Source organism: Hirundo rustica, chromosome 20 (genome assembly GCF_015227805.2).
Source record: "Hirundo rustica isolate bHirRus1 chromosome 20, bHirRus1.pri.v3, whole genome shotgun sequence".
NCBI lineage: Eukaryota > Metazoa > Chordata > Aves > Passeriformes > Hirundinidae > Hirundo > Hirundo rustica.
The window spans coordinates 2106562-2126509 of record NC_053469.1 but is presented as its reverse complement, the minus strand read 5'-3'; the positions used below and the strand labels follow the sequence as shown (position 1 = coordinate 2126509).

At 60.7% G+C, this 19948-nt stretch overlaps 2 protein-coding genes across 5 annotated transcripts; one reads left to right on the top strand and one right to left on the bottom strand.

Annotated features, from left to right (window-relative positions):
- Positions 1–94: 94 nt before the first annotated feature.
- CUTA (cutA divalent cation tolerance homolog) lies at positions 95–9263 on the top strand. Of its 2 annotated transcripts, XM_040082991.1 has the most exons (6): positions 95–193; positions 3216–3364; positions 6596–6655; positions 7713–7758; positions 7993–8042; positions 8493–8903. In XM_040082991.1, the coding sequence occupies exons 1-6, from the start codon at positions 113–115 to the stop codon at positions 8593–8595; spliced, it is 489 nt and encodes a 162-aa protein (XP_039938925.1). In that variant the 5' UTR covers positions 95–112; the 3' UTR covers positions 8596–8903. The 2 variants fall into 2 exon arrangements, with proteins under 2 accessions (XP_039938925.1, XP_039938924.1); XM_040082990.2 differs by lacking the exon at positions 7993–8042 and having other exon boundaries at positions 8493–9263.
- A 33-nt stretch (positions 9264–9296) lies between these two features.
- On the bottom strand, positions 9297–16947 carry PHF19 (PHD finger protein 19). Of its 3 annotated transcripts, none has more exons than XM_040082988.2 (16): positions 16856–16947; positions 15492–15686; positions 15188–15269; positions 15006–15101; positions 14831–14931; positions 14605–14753; positions 14218–14313; positions 13933–14001; positions 13383–13503; positions 12945–13012; positions 12294–12464; positions 12129–12213; positions 11876–11961; positions 11691–11786; positions 11097–11421; positions 9297–9361 (listed from the first exon to the last, which is right to left on the bottom strand). In XM_040082988.2, the coding sequence occupies exons 2-16, from the start codon at positions 15675–15677 to the stop codon at positions 9347–9349; spliced, it is 1746 nt and encodes a 581-aa protein (XP_039938922.1). In that variant the 5' UTR covers positions 15678–15686; positions 16856–16947; the 3' UTR covers positions 9297–9346. The 3 variants fall into 3 exon arrangements, with proteins under 3 accessions (XP_039938922.1, XP_039938920.1, XP_039938921.1); XM_040082986.2 differs by lacking the exon at positions 9297–9361 and adding an exon at positions 10730–10864; XM_040082987.2 differs by lacking the exon at positions 9297–9361 and having other exon boundaries at positions 10901–11421; positions 16856–16945.
- Positions 16948–19948: the final 3001 nt, after the last annotated feature.

Here is a 19948-nt window from a genome sequence, read left to right as displayed (position 1 = left end):
GGAGGAGAGGGAGAGGGAGGAGGAGGAGGAGGAGGAGGAGGAGGAGGAGGAGTCAGTGCCGCCTGTCCGGGCAGCTCCCGGGCGGGCAGAGCAGGTGGAGGGGCCGCAGGACATGGAGGGGCTGAGCCAGCGCTGCCCGCTGCCCGCCGCTGCACAGGGCTGCCCCCGGCCCGGCCGCGGAACCGCGCTGCTGGTGAGGGACAGCTCCGGAGGGATGGGGCACCGGGAGGGATGGGGCACCGGGATGGGGTGGGGATGGACACGGGGATGGGATGGGGATGGGATGGGGATGGACACGGGGATGGACACGGGGATGGACACGGGGATGGGGTGGGGATGGACATGGGGATGGGCATGGGGATGGGGATGGGCACGGGGATGGGATGGGGATGGGATGGGGCTGGACATGGGGATGGGATGGACACGGGGATGGGGTGGGGATGGACATGGGGATGGGATGGACACGGGAATGGGGTGGGGATGGGATGGGGCTGGACACGGGGATGGACACGGGGATGGACACGGGGATGGGGTGGGGCTGGACATGGGGATGGACACGGGGATGGGGTGGGGATGGGATGGGGCTGGACACGGGGATGGGGTGGGGATGGACACGGGGATGGGATGGGGCTGGACATGGGGATGGACACGGGGATGGGATGAGGATGGGATGAGGATGGACATGGGGATGGGATGGACACGGGGATGTGATGGGGATGGACACACAGCCGGGATGGGGATACAGGACACATGGCCGGGATGGACACACGGCTGGGATGGGGATGGACACAGGGATGGGATGGACACAGGGATGGGATGGACACAGGGATGGGGATGGACATGGGGGTGGGATAGGGATGGACGCAGGGATGTGATGAGGATGGACACACGGCTGGGATGGACACACAGCCGGGATGGGGATACAGGACACATGGCTGGGATGGACACGGGGGTGCAAGGGACACACGGCCGGGATGGGGATGGACATACAGCTGGGATGGACACACAGCTGGGATGGACACGGGGGTGCGATGGGGGTACAGGACACAGGACACTCCCCGGGGAGCAGAGCAGACACCGACCCACACCAAGCACCCATGGAAATGTGTGTCCGTACCTTTGTTAGCACCTCTCCCCAGAGCCATGGTGCAGGAGCGGGGTGCTCCCTGTATCTGCTGGGAGAGGAGCAAATATTCAAGTTATTTTACACTCAGCATGGCCACAAGTTGTGTTCAGGTGGTGTTGTCCAGTTGGAGTTTTTTAACAGAACCTCATCAAAACTAAACAAAAAGTCCTAGCACGGTGATCCTAAACCTAAAGCTGTTTTTAGTTCACCAAAGCCAAAAGAAGTGCTGCACAAATCGGAGTCTCTCTGCACTAAACCGGCATTTTGCTGCTCGCTGCTTTTCAGTGAAGTTCTTAAACCCTCACAGGGGTGTTTTCAGTTTTGTTCACTTCAGTATTTTGGCAATCAGGAGTTTAATTGGTTTTTCAGGCAGGAATCCTGATGTTTCAATCCTCTTTTGCACCATCCCTTGGCAAATAGAAATATTCTGGAAAAAAAGAGGGGGGGAACTTTCCTTTAAAAAAAAAAGGAAAAAGGTTGGAAACGCTGGAAATAAACACAAGACAGTGTTCATGTTTGTACTAATATTCAATCAGAAGTGATCCTGGGGATTTCCTCATCACATGCACACACATTGCAAGAAGATTGATGATCAGCAGGCTGAACAGGTTGGATGTTTGGGGTTTTTATTTTTTCCTGAGCAAGCAGCATGATTACATTTTAATCTGGAAAAAAAGAGGTACACCAGCACATCACCATTTGGCTTGTAACTCACTGAGTAGCTTCTGGGATTTGTTGTATAATATTTGTTAAATGGCTTAGTGGGAAAAAAAGAGCACAGAAGGAGCTCTAAAAATTATGAGATGAGAAGTCTTGTGGTAACGAAGAATATTTGCTCAAATGGATTGGGAAAGAGGAGACAAGCAGTAGAGCACATCAGTCATTTTCCAAATGGGAAGGAGCTCCTGGCTTCATGGTGACAAGAGAGATTTTTAATTCAATTTAAAAAAAAAAAAATTAAAAAGAAAAATGGAGAAAAAGAGAGAGAGATTGCTACATTAGTGCTGCGATGACAGGTTTTTCAGAGGAAAAAGGAGAGTGGAAATAAGGGGAGAAAAGGAATATATTCTTAGTCCTCTGAGCATTTTTTTTTTTTCATCACTGTAGCTGAATCAGAGCCAGATGCTGTTTATGTCAAAAACAAAACAAAAGACAAAGGCAAGGCGCTGCAGCCCAGAGCGGCACCGTCCCTCAGCTGCTCCTCAGCGCTCCAAATTAACCCCAGCACCCCCGCGGGGAGAAGGATATATTTTTGGGGGGCTGTTGATGCCGTGCGAGCACAACCAGCGCTGGAGGAGCTTGCCGGGACCCTGCGCAGCACATCCCACTTGTTGCTGCTGCTCTGCGGGGCCAGGGGCAGAGCCCGGGGGTGCGTGCAGCCCTGCGGCCCCGGGCTGTGCACAGCGAGGTTTCCGTGCCCCGCGGGATCCTGCTCCGCTCTGCTCTCACTGGCAGATCCTTCAGAGGAGATGAACTCAAAGCCGGGCTGGGAGGCTGGAGCGTGGGCTGCGTGTGCTGCACTGAGCCGTGGCAGAGGAGAACAACCTGACAGGGCAGGAGGGAAATTCCCCGGGTGCCGACAGCAAATCTGTTTCCCTGTGGACAAATCCCGCTCTTCCCCTGCCCACACTCCCCCGGGGGAAGGGGGTCCTGTCCCCCCCATTTCCCAGAGGGATGGACACCCCTGGCACACGGCTAAAGGATGGCTGCAGATGAGCCCTGAGCAGGAGAGCCGTTCCCTTCTTGCCCTTTTTCGCTCTATAAACCGAAACAGTCCGTGTCTTACCTCCTTATTCTTCTTCAGAAAACCAGCGCTGGCTGCTGTGGTTGGGTGGTGGGGTCTGTAACCCCCCTTAGTCTGGGGGTGATACAGCCTCAAAACTGCTCCTCTCCTGCCCTGAGCATGAGATTGGCCCTCTTGGAGAGCAATGAACCCCCCCAAGGTGCAGGTTCTCACCTTAACTTAATTTAACTGCTTCCTGCAGCGTTGAGAGGAGCCTGGAAATGTCCCTCAAGCCGCGGGAGATGTCAGTGCTGTTTCCCAAAGTTCCCAAATTTCACCCGCCGCCCCCCCGGTGTTCTCTCGGAGGTGCTGACGCTGCTGGTGCTGGTGTACCCCCTGCTCCAGGGCCTGGCCGTGCAGCTGCACTCGGCTCTCACGGGCAGATACATCCCAGGGACGCATTCCATCGCCTTCGTCAACTGCCTCAACGAGCAGATCGCCAGGGACATCGCCAGGTACGGGCACGCTTCCCCCGCTCCTCTGCTCCGGTGCTTCCAAAAGCTCAATGATTTCCTTGTCCCTCGGCGCTTTGCGTTTCTAGAGGGGTGAGGCCCTGGCACAGCGTGCCCAGGGAAGCTGTGGGTGCCCCTGGATCCCTGGCAGTGCCCAAGGCCGGGGTTTGGAGCAGCCTGGGATCGTGGAAGGTGTCCCTGCCAGACATAAGATTTAAGGTCCCTCCCAACACAAACCATTCTGGGACTCTGTGGTTCCCGAGCAATGCTCCTTCCCACTGCCTCTGTGTCGCCCTGGCCCAAGGAAAGCCGGCATTTGCCTCTGAAGTCAATGCCATGGTAACAGCGGGCAATTCTCAATTCATTTCACTGCCTTGCATTTGCAAGACCCGTTTTCGTGACCCTGAATTTCTGGGTTCTCAGATGGATTAAGCTCCAACCTGATGTTCTCTGATCTGCCACGGTCTTCATTCCTCCCTAGAACAAGAGAGACAACAAAATTCCAGGAGGGATATTTATAGACAGGGACAAAGCCCAGTGCTCTGACATGAAAATAAAGGAATTAATGAAAGGGGGTGCACCACAAACACTTGTGAGGCACCACTCTGCTCACCAGGCAAACTTCAGGGGGCGAGGGCTTCTCCTCGATTTTTTCCTTCTTCTGTTTTAATATATGAGATACTTTTGCACACAGAGGGTTTTTTTTTTTTCACACATCTGTCAGTCCCTGGCTCAATGGATGGTCTGTTCAAAGAACTGAACCCGTGTTGACTGGGGAAGTGTTTATGATGGACCGTGAAGTTTCCTGCAACACCTCCTGCGCTGTTTTCCTGCTGCCAAAACCCCTCCATCTCCAGCAAAGTGCTCCCAAACATGTTCAGGAACTGACAGGCTACTCAAAAGGGAGTTTGTGTCACCCTAAATGCTTCAACTGTGTTAAGAAATTCAAATAGAATTATGTCTGCGCCGCTCGGTGTCTCCTTAAAAAAAAAAAAAAAAGGAGGGACTGTACCTGGTGAAAAGAGCCTCAGTTCCTGAAAATGCCTCATCTTAACAGCCTTGCAAATGCCTTCCACACTTTGTTCCTCATCTTGCAGGGGAGGGAGAGGGGATAAATCACTCCCCCTCGCTGGGATATGTGTATCTCAGTTGTGGTTTTACTGGTGGAGTGATTATCCCTTTGTTCTGGAACCGGGAGCAATGAGCCCTGCTTCCCGGGGATGACACAGGACTCCTACACTCACTTCCCCCCGCTCCTTTTCCTGTGCTGTCCTGTTAATTCTTCCTTTGCGCCCCCTCCAAGGGATCGGTCTGCAAGGAAGTTTTCCGCTGGCTCGAGGAGAAGGGGTCCAGGTTTTGGGAAAGCAGAAGAGCTGCAGGGGGAATTGAGCATCTCGAGAGCTTCCTGCCTGTCCTGGGAGGAGCTGACCCCCTTGGCTGGCTGGGGTCACCCGACTCACCCAGCCCCAGCTGCTGCCTCGGATCCGTGCTCATCATTTTCTCTGCTTTACTGCTAATTAATATTTAATCTGTCTCGCTCCAGGGCCCATTGTGGGGCACAGACAGAGAAACACACGACTAAGTGCCCAACCCAAAGCTATCGTGCATTATGCAGACATTTTCCACAGATCACATTCAGCCCCTTACAATGCTCTCTGTTCCCCTGGTGGCCTCTTGCTGCTGCTCAGCTTGCTGGGACAAAGTTCAGGATCTCAGTTAGGATCTCAGTTTTCTGGGACAGAGCACCAAAACCAAAAGGTTCCTGTGCTGAAGGGCCTCGAGAGTCGCAGGCAGCAAATCCAGACTGGTCTGTGCCATGTGTGACACGGCAGGCACAGCAGGGGCGGCTCTGCTCGTGCTGCTGCACTTTGTCGGTCTGAAGATTAACTCAAGATGCTCCACGAGCATTTAATGCCTGCAACTGCCTACACATGGCGAGAGCAAACAGCCCTGAGCCTCCTGGGGGGCTTTTCCTCTCCAGCCACGGTCCCCCCGAGGCAGCGTTAAAGAAAACCAAAGGTGGAGTCGCTGGTGCCCTGCCTGAAGGGACGGCTGCCACCTCTGTGACGCGGGCCAGACGCTGCTCTGGTCACAGAACACAACATTTGCTCCCCTTCCTTCTAAAACTCCTCCCTGGGATTGCTTCAGCACTCTGTAATCTCGGAGGTGTCGCTTCAGCTGGCAGCTCTGCAACAACAAACCAGCCCACGACTGACGGAGACAGCCGGAGGGAAGGGATTCCTCTGGGCCTCGGATTTCTGGGGCATTTTTTGCAGCTCCCAAACTCGGCACAGGGAGGGTCCCAGAGCCCTGCCAGGAGGGCCTGGTCTGAAGCACCTCCAGCCAAAGGTCACCTTTGCCTCTGTTCTCTCAGGGTAATAAGTAACCCAAAATTCCCCGGTGTCAAGCCGCTGCTGCCAGTCCTGGGCAGCAGGGAGGAATGTGCCCATGTGTCTTGGTTTGGAAAGACAGCTGTCTGCCAGGGAAAGCTGGAGCCTCCCTTGGAATGGAGAATGTAAACCCCCTTCCCTCCAAATTATTATAATTCTGCAATTAGGGGCTTTCAGGCGAAGATACGGGAATGGAAGTAACAGTTCTTTACTAGGAATATATTAAAAAAAAAAAAAAAAAAAAAAAAAAAAAAAAAAGGAAAATACAAATGTAGTAGTACCAAAAAAAAAAAAAAAAAAAAAAAAAACCAAGCAAGGAAGCAAACAAAAATCCTGGGAAAAACCCTGACAGGGTCAGGGATACGACCCGGCACCCTGGTGGTCAGGGTGTTGGAAGCAGTCCAGATAAATCCTCCTGGAGTAGCAGCTGTGGTTCTGTGGAGTAGAGATGGTCCTGTAGAAAATCCAGTAGTGATGAGATGGGTCCGGTCTTCCTCCTGGCATCCAGTGGAAAAACAGGATCCCTCGTGTCCTTCAGTGCCAGTTTTTATCCAGCTGGGAACAGCTGGCTCCTCCCCACTGTGTGGAGATCTCACAATCATGTGTCCTGTCACTGGTGGGCCCTGATGGCCCATTATCAGATGTCCCCTGGAGGATGGAGGGTGGTGACAGAGAGAACAAACACTGCCCCACCTGGGTTTAACGGCTGGGACGTTATCAGGAGGCGTCCGACCCTATCCATGGAATAGAATACACTTTTTAGGTTACATGACCCAAGACACCATGGTGGGGGGTGGTGAGCCCCGAGCTGGGCTGGCACTGACTCCCCTCCTGTCTCCCCCAGGGCCATCATGGATAAGAGACTGGCTGCCTGCGTGAACATCCTGCCCAAGAGCTCGGCGTTGTAAGTTGGGCTGGATATTCCCCAGGAGGGGAGGCAAACCTGGGCTCTGCAGGGAGGGAAGGAGGGATGGACACAGCGCTCGGTTTCCAGAAGCTGCCGGCTCCTTTTGCTGTTGCAGCTGGTGGGGATGAGTCCCACCGTGCTCACTGAGGAGCAGAGATGCTCCCATGACCCTGGGGATCATCCATTCATTGGTTATTTGGCCACACAGCTGTTTAGGGTTTATGGTCCTGAGGACGTGGTGCCTGTTATTAGAGGCTCCAAAAAGCAGCCAAGGTGGGGATCAGAAAAGGCCTTTACAAAATTAAGCAGCTTTTTCAGGCAGGAGGAACAGCGGGTTTGACCTTGGAACAGGCCCAGCCCTGCTCTGCAGGTGTCCTCACTCGTTAGAGGGGTTCAAGAGCAAAGCCCCCACACAGCTTCTCCTCACAGAAACCCCCTGGCAGGGGTGAGGAGCAGATCCCAGCAGAGCTTCCCTCAGGAGGGGAGCCCCACAGTGCACCCCATGTCCCACCTGAGGGCAAACACGAATTCCCTTTACCCACCACTTCCCAAAGAGCCGGAGCAGCGCTGCTCCTGCACGGCCCTGGCAGCTCCAGCCGGGTTCTGCTCCGTGCCCTGCTCAGGAGACACCGGAGCCCTCCCGAGCAGCAGCCCGGCAGGCAGATGAGATCAGGACGGGCTCCTGGCAGAGGAAATGCTCTGAAAGGTCACATCTGACTCATGAGAAGTGCAGCTCCTCTCCTGCAGGGAAAGAGGAAGAAAGCTCAGCCACAATCCCTGCACTGTCCCCTGTCACTGCCCAGAGCGGGGCCACCGCCACAGGACACCCCAGCCCCAGCAAATCTGCCCCGCCGGCCCCCCTGGGCAAAATTCTCTGGAGGAGCCTCTGGTCCATAAATCCGGGGTGCTCACTCACGTGCTCAGCAGTTTTGGGGCCAGCAACGCTTCTTGAGGCACTTTGTAAAGAAATGGCCACGGGCAAAAAAGTAACCGAGGGTTGGCATGGCCACGGCCAGAGCTGGATTTGCTGATGCTGCTTTTCTTTTAAATCCAGGTATTTCTGGAAAGGGGAACTGGAGGAATCCACCGAAATACTGCTGGTAAGTGATCATTCCCCACGTCACAAAAATCCCTGTTGCAAACGGCCCCAGCTGGAAGGGGCTGAGGGGAGGTTTGGGGAGGGTGGCACCAGCTGCTGGGTTTGGGGACATCCCCCAGGGAAGAGCCCTGGAAAAGCTCCTGTCACAGTGGAACTGTGGAGCTGCAATCAGGATCCCTCCCTCCCTCCCTTCGCACCTCCCTTAGGGCTTGTTTCGGTTTTTCACTCCCCACAGCTGGTGAAAACAAGGACGTCCAAAATAGGGGAATTGTCCAACTACGTCAGGTGAGGCTCCAGGGGAGCACTGGGTGTCCCATCCGAGGTAGGGACACCTCCTGCTCCAGTTCCCTGAGCCCCTTCCCACCCGGGCTGGGTTAGGTGCTCCTGCTGCATCTTAAAAGCCAGAAAAACCCAGAGATGGCATCAGCAATAAAAGGAAAAGGTGGCAGAAATATGGACTGCTGGGCTTCAGCCCAGCCCTGCGTGCTGGATTCCAGGAGGGATTCTCCTCCTCACGCTGGTTATTCCCTGACAGGATTTCCTGCCTTTCCCGAGCTGGGAGCACGCTCAGCTTTGGGCCAGGCCCCCGGCAGTTTGTGGTAAACCCCAAAGTCAGGGCAGAATTCCCACGTGGCAGAAAAGGAGCTGCGGGTGCTTTGAAGAGCGGGAGGGCGCGGGGCCGGGAGCGCGGAGCCTCCTGCGGGGCTGACTGTGCTCCGCCTGTTCCCGCTCCAGATCCATCCATCCCTTCGAAATCCCCGACATCGTCAGCCTGCCCATCGAGCAAGGAAACCCTCTCTACCTCAGATGGATGGAGGAGAACGTCCCGCGGGACTGAGGAGCGAAACGTGCGGCTCGCTTCTGGGCACACCGGGACCCCGCCGAGCCTTTCTCTTCTGGGGTTCGGGGTGGGGAACCCTCCGCTCCCCGACCTGCCCCGGAGCCGCCGCAGCCTGAGCCGCCGGCACCCGTGGATGAGGATACGCGGAGATGTTCCCGTCGGGCGGCTCGGGGCTGCCTCGGGCTGTCAGCAGCGAATTCCAGCCGGGAGCCGCGGCCCGGCAGCCCCCGCAGTGCCTTGTGTCCCCCACAGCCAGCCCCGAACCCCGCCCGGGCCCCGCTCCCCGCATCCTGCCCCGCTCTGCCTCAGTTTCCCCAGCCCGGGCGCTGCAGGATGTGGCCGCGCCTGACGCAATCCGAGGAAGGAGCGAACTGCAGCAAACCCGGCCAGGATCCAGCAGGAGCCCAGAGCAGCTCAGTCCCGGAGAGCTGGGGTGAGCTGGGCAGCGCCCACGGCCAGCTCCGGGGACACCAGTGCCACCAGGAGCACGGCACTGTGTCCCCGTCTCCCCACCTGAGCGGGGCCTCTCTGCCCAGCGGAGCTTTGTGAAAAGATCCTGATGTTTGTGGGGTGTAACTTAGGGGGTATTTCCGAGTTCTTTATGTGGCTGGGAAGGGAGCAAGCAGCGTTCCTTACCTGGGCAGGAGAGGCCTGGGCCGGGCTGGCAGAGCTCAGGGCACCTGGCACGGAACACAGAACACAGCCCAGCAGCACCAGCTGCCCCGCCGTGGGCACGGGGCACCCCAGCTCAATAATCCCCACGCTACAAAAAAAAACAAAAACCCAGTGATACTGAAAAAAAAAAAACCAAAACCCTTTTTAATTGTACATCAGGCATATTAATTACAACTCGGGCATAACGAGAGTTGCTTATGAGTTCAGCAACCCGAACTCAGAAATCAGAAGGTGCACAGAGCTGTTACAATCTCTATCACAGCGAATGCAAAATATACTCTGCAACAAAAATGCTTTTAAAGGCTCCACGTTCAATTCTCTGCAAGAAGCCAGGAGAGGGAACAGAGAGGGAGCAGAGAGGAGCCAGGGCCACGTCCTGTGGGTGCTTCCAGGGGTGTGATGTCCGCTGGCATATCCCACTGGCACAGCCCTGGCACAGCTCCTGGCAGCCCCTTGGGAGGGGCTCCATAGGCACTAAGAAAGGGAAATATTCGAAGTGATGCTTCCAGGACAAAGCTAAGGCAGGACAGGGAGTTCTCCAGCTGCTGGACACCGCCCTGCCAGGCATGGGGGGTGTCCTGGCAGCACCTCTCCCAAAAGGACAGGGACACTCTGCTCCGGATGAGCTGAAATCCCAGGAGCACGGGCAGGACAGGACCCCACAGCCCACACGGCCCATCCTCCATCCCATGGGACAGCCACGGCGGCATGGGGCAGAGATGAGGGGGACATTAAAAACATCTCTCTCTCTCTAAAGGAAAAACATCTAACACATCTATCTGATATTGGAATCTTTAAAAAGCCAACTGCTCCTGCCCAGCTGGCAGTATTGCTTTGTGAGAGGAGGGAGCTGCTCCTTCTGTCCTGCAGACAAATCAAGCCCAGGGCTCACAAACATCAGCACGGGGGGAAAGGCACGGCCAGGAGGTCACAGGGGTGGTGACAAGGACCCCAGTACAGCCCCCTCCCCTGCCCCCGCTGTCCTCTTCAGCCGTTTTTGGTTTGTCTGCTGGTTTGGCACATTTGGGATGAAGATTCCTGTAGAAACAAAGGCCTCGGGCTCCAGTCTGCGAAGTGCCCACGGTGGTTTTAAGGCACAGGAGGATTGTTTTGGACGATCTCTTCCAAGATCGTGATTGTCAGGACGGGGAAATGAAGCGGGTGCAGCACCACACACAGTCCAGGTTGTGGGGTGAGAGCGCATCTGCCCCATGGCTGCAACAGCCACGCGTGGGCTGGCTTGGGGGCATTTCCCTCTCACGTAAAACAAACCACATTCCTGCCATGAATGGATTCGGGATCAGGTGGAAAACCCCGAGAGCCGTCCCCATTTTCCCGCGGGCACAGGGACGAGCTGCGAGAGCCCAGGGACGAGGAGGGGTTGGTGTTTTGGCAGCAGGATCCCCTCGAGGCTGCTCGACGAGCCAGGCTGTGCCAGGCACAGGCCGAGGTCCCTCTGTGGGGTGCCCCCCGAGCAGCTGCTCCAGCTGTGCCAGGGGGACCCTTCTGGAAGGGCCGGACTCTCTCAGTGCTCTGCCAGGAGGGCAGGGCTGGGCCACGCTCTGCATGGGCACAGCCGAGAAACAAAAAACTGTTAACATTAAAAAAATAAAAGGGAGAACGTCAGGGCTTCGGGTTTCATTCCTGGGCAACCCTGCCGGCCTGGGCGCTGCCTCCACCCGGGAGGAGGGACCGGCACCTCTCCCGTGCCTCACGGGCTTCCCCAGCGGCCCCCATCTCCTCCGCGTCGGCTCCGGGAGAGGTTTCGGGGCTGGCGGGGCTCAGTATGGGGTGGTGCCTTCCCACTCCACCAGGTACTGCACCTTCCCGTCCAGCGTCACCCTCCGCGCCAGCACCTGGTACTTCTCCCCGCACACCAGCCGGCCCGCGGCCCCGAAGTAGCTGCTGATGGAGGACTTGAGGTGGGACAGCGAGGAGTCGTCCTCGCTGATGCTCTCGAAGGTGTGGCTGTCGATGCCGTCGTCGGCGCGCTCGGGGCCGGCCGCCGCCTCGCTGCCCTCGGGGGTGGTGGCGGTGCCCTCGGGGGTGGTGGCGGCCGGGCGCCCGCCCAGCTCGGCCCCTCCTCTCCTCTTGCCCCCCGAGGCGTAGGCTGGCACCGCCAGTTTGCGCTTGCGGCTGCCCACGGTCCTGCGGGGAGCGCAGGGCACGAGTGAGGGCGGCGCCCGGAAGGTGCCCCCCAGCCCCCCGTGCTGCCTTCCGCAGGGGCCAGGCCTGGAATTTGGGGGAGCCCAGCGAGGACCACCCAGTCAGCGCCGCTCTGCGAGCCCCAGCCCGTTCTGGGACACGGGGAGGAGAAATTCCCCAGGGTGGGACGTGGAAAGGGGAGACACGGGCTCTGCCCCCCCGGCCGTGCCAGCGGGACCCCTCCAGAAGGGGACAAGGGGCACAGCCCTCACCTGGACTCGTAGGAGAGGCTCGTGGTGGCCGAGCCCGAGGTGCTGGTGGCATCTGTGGAGTCCAGGTCCGACAGGAAAGTCTGTCCTGAGCTGGCACTGCGGAGGGGACAGGGTGGGATGGGACAGGCCGGGACGCAGCATCGCCGCACCCCTGACCCCCACAGCCCTGCTCCGGCCGCACGGACCTTCTCAGGCTCTGGATCTCGTCCAGCGTGAAGTCGAAGATGCTGGCCAGGTGGTGGTTGGTGCTCCAGGCCGAGGTGAAGTCGCTCTGTCCCAAAAAAACCACCAAGCTCACTCCTCACTGCCAGGCGCTGGGTGCTGCCCACACCCCGCCGCTGCCACCCCGTGCCCGGAGCGAGGGGCAGGAGCTCTCCCTGCCCTCGGGAGCGGGGACAGCTCGCTGCAGACAGGAGGAGGAGGAGGAGAAGCACTCACGCTGGGAATGGCATCCTCCAGCAGGAACTTGGCCCTCTTGCGCCGCGCTCGCCGCTTCTGCTGCTGGAGCTGCCGCGGCAGGAGGCTGCAAACAGGGCGTGAGGGGGGCGCGGGCGGGGGGCTGGGGGCCGCCGCGGGGGTGTGCGGGGCGACGGGGCCACTCACCCCTCCTTATGGGCGTGTTTGCTTTTCCCCCTCTTCTTCAGCTCGCAGGAGCCGCTCTCGCCCTCGCCGGGGGCTTTCTCCGGCAGCACCTTGCTGGGGGGCGTCGGGGGGACGCGGATCCGCAGGCGGAAGATGCATTTCTTCTTTTTAATCTCCTTCCCGCACAGAAACCTGGGCGGCAGAGCAGAGGGAGCAGCCCTGAGGGGGGCTGGCATGGGAGCGTCCTGCATCCCACCCTGCATCATCCCTCTCTCAGGGAGCATCCTGCACCGTCCCTCATGCAGGGAGCATCCTGCACACCATCCTGCATCATCCCTCACTCAGGGAGCATCCTGCACCTGATCCTGCACTGTCCCTTGCCCAGGGAACATCCTGCACCCCATCCTGCACCGTCCCTCACTCAGGGAGCATCCTGCATCCCATCCTGCACCATCCCTCTCTCAGGGAGCATCCTGCACCCCATCCTGCATCATCCCTCTTTCAGGGAGCATTCTGCACCCGATCCTGCACTGTCCCTCATGCAGGGAGCATCCTGCACCCCACCCTGCACCGTCCCTCACTCAGGGAGCATCCTGCACCCCACCCTGCACCGTCCCTCACTCAGGGAGCATCCTGCACCCCACCCTGCGCCGTCCCTCGGCCAGGACTCACCTGCTTTTGTAGCTGTTGAGGGCGTTGAGGAGGTGGGGGCCGCGCTCCGAGATGGGGGTCCCCGTGAGCTGTGGGACAGGGGGCGGGCAGGGCTCAGTGCCCACTGCGGTTGTGCAAAAGCACAAGGGGCAGGGGAACCCAAACTCCGGCTTTTGGCTGCTGCCCAAGGCCGGGCAGGGAGGGAGGGAGGGAGGGAGGGAGCCGAGGCCGGGCCTGGCACTGCCACCCTCGGGGAGCCGCCCGGTCCTGCCCCTGGACAGGTTCCCACCAGCGCTTCCCCCAGCTCTAGCTCCCGCGAGTGACGCTCCGACAGGGAAAATCCCGGCGCAGAGGAAGGGGATTAAGCTCCCTGGAGCAGGAGCTGCCGCGCTGAGCGCTGCACGGCTGGGGTTGTATTTCTCACTCCCACGGCTGCCCGGGCCCGGGGGGTGTTTGTACCTTCCCGAGCTGCAGAGGGTCCCAGTGGTGGTTCACAAAGGCCAGGATCTCCTCGAAATCGAAGTACTTCTTCTTGCTCTGCACACCCAGGTTGTAGAGGGCGAGGTGGACGATGTCCACCCTGCAGCAAAGAGGGGCACGGGGTCAGCAGCGCTGGCGGCATGGTGCCACCACCGTGCCCTGCTCTGCCAGAGCCACAACAGCTCCCAAAGCCACCTCTGGAACCTTCCCACCCTTCACAGGGGAAGCAGCCCAGCCCAGAGGCGGATCCCAGAGGGTGCCACAGCCAGAACAGCATCCCTTGAGCTTTGGGGAGTGGTGGGACGCTGCCTGCAGCCCGGGGAAATCCCAAACACACGATCCTAGAACGCTTCGTGTTGGACGGGGGCTGAAAAATCATCCAGTCCCACTCCCTGCCATGGACAGGGACACCTTCCACTGAGCAGGCTGTTCCAAGCCCTGTCCAGCCTGAACACTTCCAGGGATGAGCCAGCCCCATGTCCCAGAGCCACCTGGGCACATTCCAAAGGACGCAGAGCCCGTTTCTCACCATCTCAGGGGCAGGCGCTTGATGTACTCCGGTCCCTGGTTGCACACAGAGCAGAAAAACACATAGAACCTGGAAAACATCGGGGAGCACGCTGGGAGTGAGGATCAGCCCCGGAGCCATGCAGGGCCCAGGGATGGGCCCGCTGGGACAGCAGGGCCGGGAGGAGCAGGGCTCTGTGGGACAGGGCCACCTGACCCATGTGGGTGTCGGGTGGATCAGGGGGACACAGGTGCCCATCTGTCTCCCCCCGGGGAGCCGCCTCAGCGAAGCCCCCGGGGCTCGTACCGGTCTCCGAACATCATGGGGTCGCTGAGGCACTGGGTGCAGGCTTCGTGGAACCACTGCCGGCAGCGGTAGCACTGCAGCATCTTCAGGTACCACCTGGGCAGGGACAGGAGGGTGACAGTGAGGGCAGAGTGTGGCAGCCGCTGCCCCAACCCCTCCCAGACACTGCCCCAACCCCTCCCAGACACTGCCCCAACCCCTCCCAGACACGGAGCCCGCACCAGGGAAGGAAAGCGTGTCCCCAGCTGCTATTTCTGGAGCCCCAGAGAGCAGAGGGGAGCCAAGCCTCCGGCCCCAGGGCAGTGCCCTGCAAGGCTGGGATCAAACATCCCCAGCCTGCTCCCTTTTCCCCACGAAGCCCACGGTGACACGCGGGCAGGGCCTTACTCTCCGGGCCCCCCGCAGTAGCAGTAGCACTGCTGCTGGTTGGTGCGGTGCGGGGAGTCCCACTCCAGCAGCTCGGGGTTGTAGGACAGCACCATCTTCACGGCTTGCAGCGTCCTGGCAATGGCTCCTTTCTTCAGGGCACCCCCTTTCTGTGGGGAGAGCCGGGGTCAGCGGGGCTGCGCAGGGAGCGCGTCCCGCCCCGCTCCGCACGCAGCCGGGAACTCACCCGCACGGCCAGGGCGAAAATGCAGCGGCGGCAGAACCACGGCGTGCCCAGCGGGCCCTCGCCGCCGCTCGCCACCGGGATGTGGCACTGCTGGTGATAACCTGCGGGACGGACCGGCATCAGCCCCGCCCGGGGCCGGACGCGGCAGCGCCCGGGGTGGGACGGCCGCACTCACCCAGCCCGCACTTCCCGCAGATGAGGATTTCGTTCCTGGGGCCCGATTTCTTCCCCAGGCAGATGCTGCACTTGGGCTCCTCCCCCGGGACGCCGGCTGTGGGACGAGGGTGACAGAGGTGGCACGGCCACGTCCCCGCGTGGCGGCACGGCGGCGGGGAAGGGCGGCCGGGCAGCACTCACCATGCTGGATGTCCTTCCAGAGGACCCAGTACTTGGAGTTATCCTCAAACGTGACCAGGCAGCTCTGCTTGGAGCCGCTCACCTGTCGGGAGAGAGCGGCAGGAAGGGGCTGTGGGTCAGCTCCCATTCCCAGCCCTTCCCCGCCTTCCTCGGAGCCCGCTCCCGTCTCTGGGAGCCGCGGCAGGTCGGGTTTGGGGCAGGACGTCAACCCAAAACGTCCCGCCGACCGCAGAGCCAGGCCAGCACCCCCCGAGCCGCCAGCAGAGCCGGGGGACGGCACCGGCCCCGCGTTCCAGCGCGTTACCCTCTTGATCTTGCCGAGGTAGTAGAGCCCGTCTGTCCAGCGGCACAGCACGTACTGCCCCTCGCTCAGCCTGACCGTCAGCTCCCGGCAGCCGCTGCCCCTCCGCGCCGGGCCCGCTGCCGGCTGGACACGGCCGGCGGCCGCGTACACATCCCGGATCAGCGGGCTCAGCTCGGGGGTGTCCATGGGCACAGCCTGCAGGGACACAGCGCTGTCACCTGCCCGCCGGGCACAGCGGCTCCTCGGCCGGGCACAGCGGCTCCTCGGCCGGGCACAGCGGCTCCTCGGCCGGGCACAGCGGCTCCTCGGCCGGGCAGGGCCGAGGCTGGAGGCGGCTCAGCCCCGCCAGCAGGGGCTCGGGACGCTGCAAAGCAGAGCTGGTGAGAAGGCTCCTTTCCACGAAATCACGGGAGCAGCCAAAATCTTTGCTGCTGGTGGAGAAGAGGGGGTTAACCCCCGGCAGGCTCCCACGGGCACCGGGACACGCCACGGGTCCGCGTGGTTCGGATTTGGGAAGGGGCGCGTGAGGAATAAAAGCTTTACGTTTACTGTGATTTTAAAATCGCGATTTCCGCGCGGTTCTGTGGGCTCCCAAACCGCCGGCACCGCTGCAGGAGTAGGGATGCGCCAGCACCACCCACAGCGAGCGAACCCAGGCGGCCAAATGTCACCGCCACGAGGTTTGGGGCGCAGGAGGCAGAGAAACCACCCAGGGCAGAGCTGCGATCGCAAAGGACACCGCGGAAACGACTCGAAGGGGACTTCTCTCCCCGTGGCGCTCCCGTCACGGCCACACGCGTGGCCTCGTGGCACCACGCGTGTCCCGGCGCCGCGGATCGCGACACGAGCCCGCTCTGCCCGGCCCCTGCCACCCACGAGGACTCTCCCGCTCCCCGGGAGCCGCGGCGTGGGCAGAGCCATCCCACTCACGGCAAAGCCCGGCGCTCACCAACCGCGACGCGTCCCGGCAGCGGCACCCGCCGGGTCCCCGCGCGGGAGCGCGGCGGCGGCTCCGCTCCGCGACCCCGGGGCTCCCGCACACCGCCGAGCTTCCCTCCGCTCCCCGCGGGGCCCCCGCCGCTCCCTTCCCTTCCCTTCCCTTCCCGGGGGCTCCCGCCGCTCTCCCCCCGGCCCCGCGGGCACGTGTGGGAGCTCCCAGGCCGCTCCCGGGCCGGGCCGGGCCCCCGGTGGCACCTGCCGGGGGTGGCCGCGGGCAGCCCCGGGCGGCGGCAGCGGCCCGGCCGCCATTGGCTCATTCAAAGGCGGCCGCGGCGCCGTCCGCCCGTCTGTCTGTCCGTCCGTCTGTCTGTCCGTCCGTCCGCCCTCCCGCCCGTCCCGCCGGTGCCGTGCGCGGCCGCCCTTACCGCGGGGCGCTCAGCGGGCGCTCGGGGCGCGGGCCCGGGGCGCTGCGGGGCGCGGCGGGGGCCGGGCACGGAGCGCCATCTTCCCGCGCTTCCCCCGCGCTCCCGCCGGCATTGACGTCCCGGTTATGCAATTAGCGGGGCCGCCCCCGCCGCCTCCCACGGGTCCGGTCCCACCGCAGCGCAGCGCATCCCCGCGGCACCCACCGGCACCGCACGGCCCCGACCCGCACGGCGCGCACCCGCCGGCACGGAGCGGACCGGCGGAGAGCGGACCGGCACCGACCCACCGGCACGGACTGGCATCGATAGGAACCGACCCGACCGGCGCGTCCCGGTTCGGCACATCCCGGCTCGGCCCTGCCCGCTGCTCCGGGGAGCGCTGGCGGCATCCCCGGGGCCAGGACGGGGCAGCCAGGGTCGGCCGTGGAGAGGCGCCGTGACCCTGTGCCACAGGCGGGACCTCCCCTCCTGTCCCCCTCCGGGCCGCGGACAGTCCCGAAGCCAGGACCGCCTTCCCCCGGTGCCCCGGGTGGGATGCGGGAGGGGTGGGATGCGGGCAGTGCCTGAGCGGCGTTGTCCCGAGAGGGAACGACCTGTGCTCGCCGGGATTCCTGGAAGCGGGAGCAGCCTCTCAGCCTTTTCTCTGAATCTCACACAGAAAGCCAATCGCTGTAAAAAAATGCTCTGGTGCGTGCCAAGAAGAAATGTGTAGGATTTGCTGTTTGTTGGAAAGCGATCCTGAAAAAAGCAATGTTTTCCAGGCTGCTCGGGCCATAGGAGAGCTGGTTCCCAGCGCCGGGTTTGGGCCAAGAGCGAGCAGAGCCCGTACGGCTTTCCCCGTCCCTGGGGGATGAGCTCCGGGAGCTGGGGTGCAGCAAAGCTTGAGCTGCAAGCGAGCAGCTCCCGGGTGCCGGGACTGAGCCTCCCTTTCAACACCCGACACTTGGGAATGGTTTATTTAATCCAGCTTTCCCGTAAAACACCGCTCCTTGCGATGCTGCACCTGCGGAGGGGCGATTCCCTGAGCCGTGGGTCCGGCACGGCCGCTCTGCCGCTCCCCGTGCGGGGCTGCTGCGTGAGGAGAGCCGCGTGTGCCGAGCCGAGCCGAGCCGAGCCGCATCCCCGAGCAGCCGCGGGCCCCAGCTCCCCGTGAGTCACACCGGGAGCAGCGTGAGTCACCTCGGGACTAAAATAACCCCGGAGGAACCGCGCCGCTCGCTCCGTGCCTTGGGGCTGCCGCCTTCGCCCCGAATCCCAGGGCTTTGCTGCGCTCCGGGACAGCGTTCCTGTCCCAGCCTGTCCCCGGGGCCACCGGGCCAGCGCCGCCCTCCTCCCGGGCCCCGGGCTTGGTGCCGGCGGCGTGGTGCTTGCTCGCCGCAGGAATGCGGATGGTGCGACACGGAAATCAAACGCTGGATCGAGTTCACCGGGGGGGGTACGCAGGGAGAATCCGGCTGAAACCCTTCCGCAGGGAGGGAGAGCGCTGGGACAAAAGTCTCAAACAAAAATGGGGGGGAAGCCCAGAATTTGAGAAGTATCCTGTATTTTCTAACCAGAACGAAGCACCATAGTTACAGCAACATAAACCAGATTTAACCCTGGTTTCTTTGCAGGTGCTTCAGTCACAGCATCCAGCGAGCCTGGTGTCAGATTGGACTGCAGTGAGCTACTGGTGCTGCCCTTCTCCTCTTCATCTTCCTTCTCTCCTTCTCTTCATCCTCCTCTCCCTCCTCTGCACACCCACCTATCCCCCGGATATCCCATTTCTTTGGGGTCGTGGCCCCCGGCCGGTGCTGGAGCGGGGCTGTGACGGTGCCTGGACCCTGTCCGGTATCCCGGGCTGTCCTGCTCTCTGTGCAGGAACAGGGCAGGGCTGCCCGGCGCTAAAAGCAGATTTTTCTGTAAGGAAAGGAAGAGAAATGAACGAACGAGAGCCCCAAAAGAGATGCAAAGCTGAGGGCAGCAACCCCACAACCTCCTCGGCCAGGGAGCACAGGCTCCAGGGCAGGGCTCCCGGCTCCATCCCCGCCACGGAATTCCCAAACAAAACCAGCTTTTGCAGGAGGTTTTGAATGAAACCTCGTGTAGTTGACTACTCCAAACTCTCTTTTTTTTTTTCCCCTCTAAAACTTTTAATTGCCCCCCGTAGGCCGCAGTAGCCGGGCGGGGAGGTGCAGTGCTGCTGGCAGGGGATGGAGCAGCCGGGGAATCACGGCCGGGCTGGAGCGGAGCCTGCGGAGTGTGCAGGGACAGCAGCTCCCAGCGCTGCCTCTCGGCTTTGAAAAGCGCCCAGAACTCGTTGCAGCCTCTTTTCACAGTGTTTTTCTTTCTTTGAAAACAGGAGTGGGAGGAGGGGTTGGATGTTGGCGTGTAGCCTTGGAGACCGAAGCCGAGGAATATTGAATGGAAACCCAAACACGGAGCTGCCTGGGAGCTGCAGGCCTGGCCTGGAGATCGGATCTGCAGGAACGGCTCCCGCTGGCCGGGCTGGGCGACCCGGAGCGGGTCCCGGGCCACCTGGGGCTGCGGGAGCAGCCGGATCAATGGGACACAGCCCTGGCAATAGAAGGGGCTCCCACAAGTTGCTCATTCCCCCTCTCTTCCCTCTGCCCCCAGGGTCTCCACCCCACCACCTCTTCACTGAAGCCACCTGACTGACCAAACAACCGGTTCGAGCCTCCGTGTGCAAGGTTTGAGTTCTTTCCCTGTCCCGAACAAGGGCTTAAGAAGCCAAAAATCTGGGTTTTTTTTTCATTCTATTAGTCCACTAACAAAAAAAAAAAAAAAAAAAAAAAAAAAAAAAAAAAAAAAAAAAAAAAAAAAGAGAGAGAGAGAGATTTTTCCCTCCAAACCTTGTCCCTGATTACTTCAGTAACTGCAGGAGCATTTTGACCCTTTGCCAACCTGGCCGCTGCTGATTTAACTCCCGAAAATCCCCCGCGATTCCTCTGCACCCTTTGATTTGATGCAGACAGAACACAAATCGATAAAATCACACAGAAATGATTCGCCGGGTCAGAGAGCTCTCGCTATCCCCTCCGATTCCAGCCCCTTTACATGCCAGCCGCTCCCTTGTCGGGAGGCTTTTGCGGG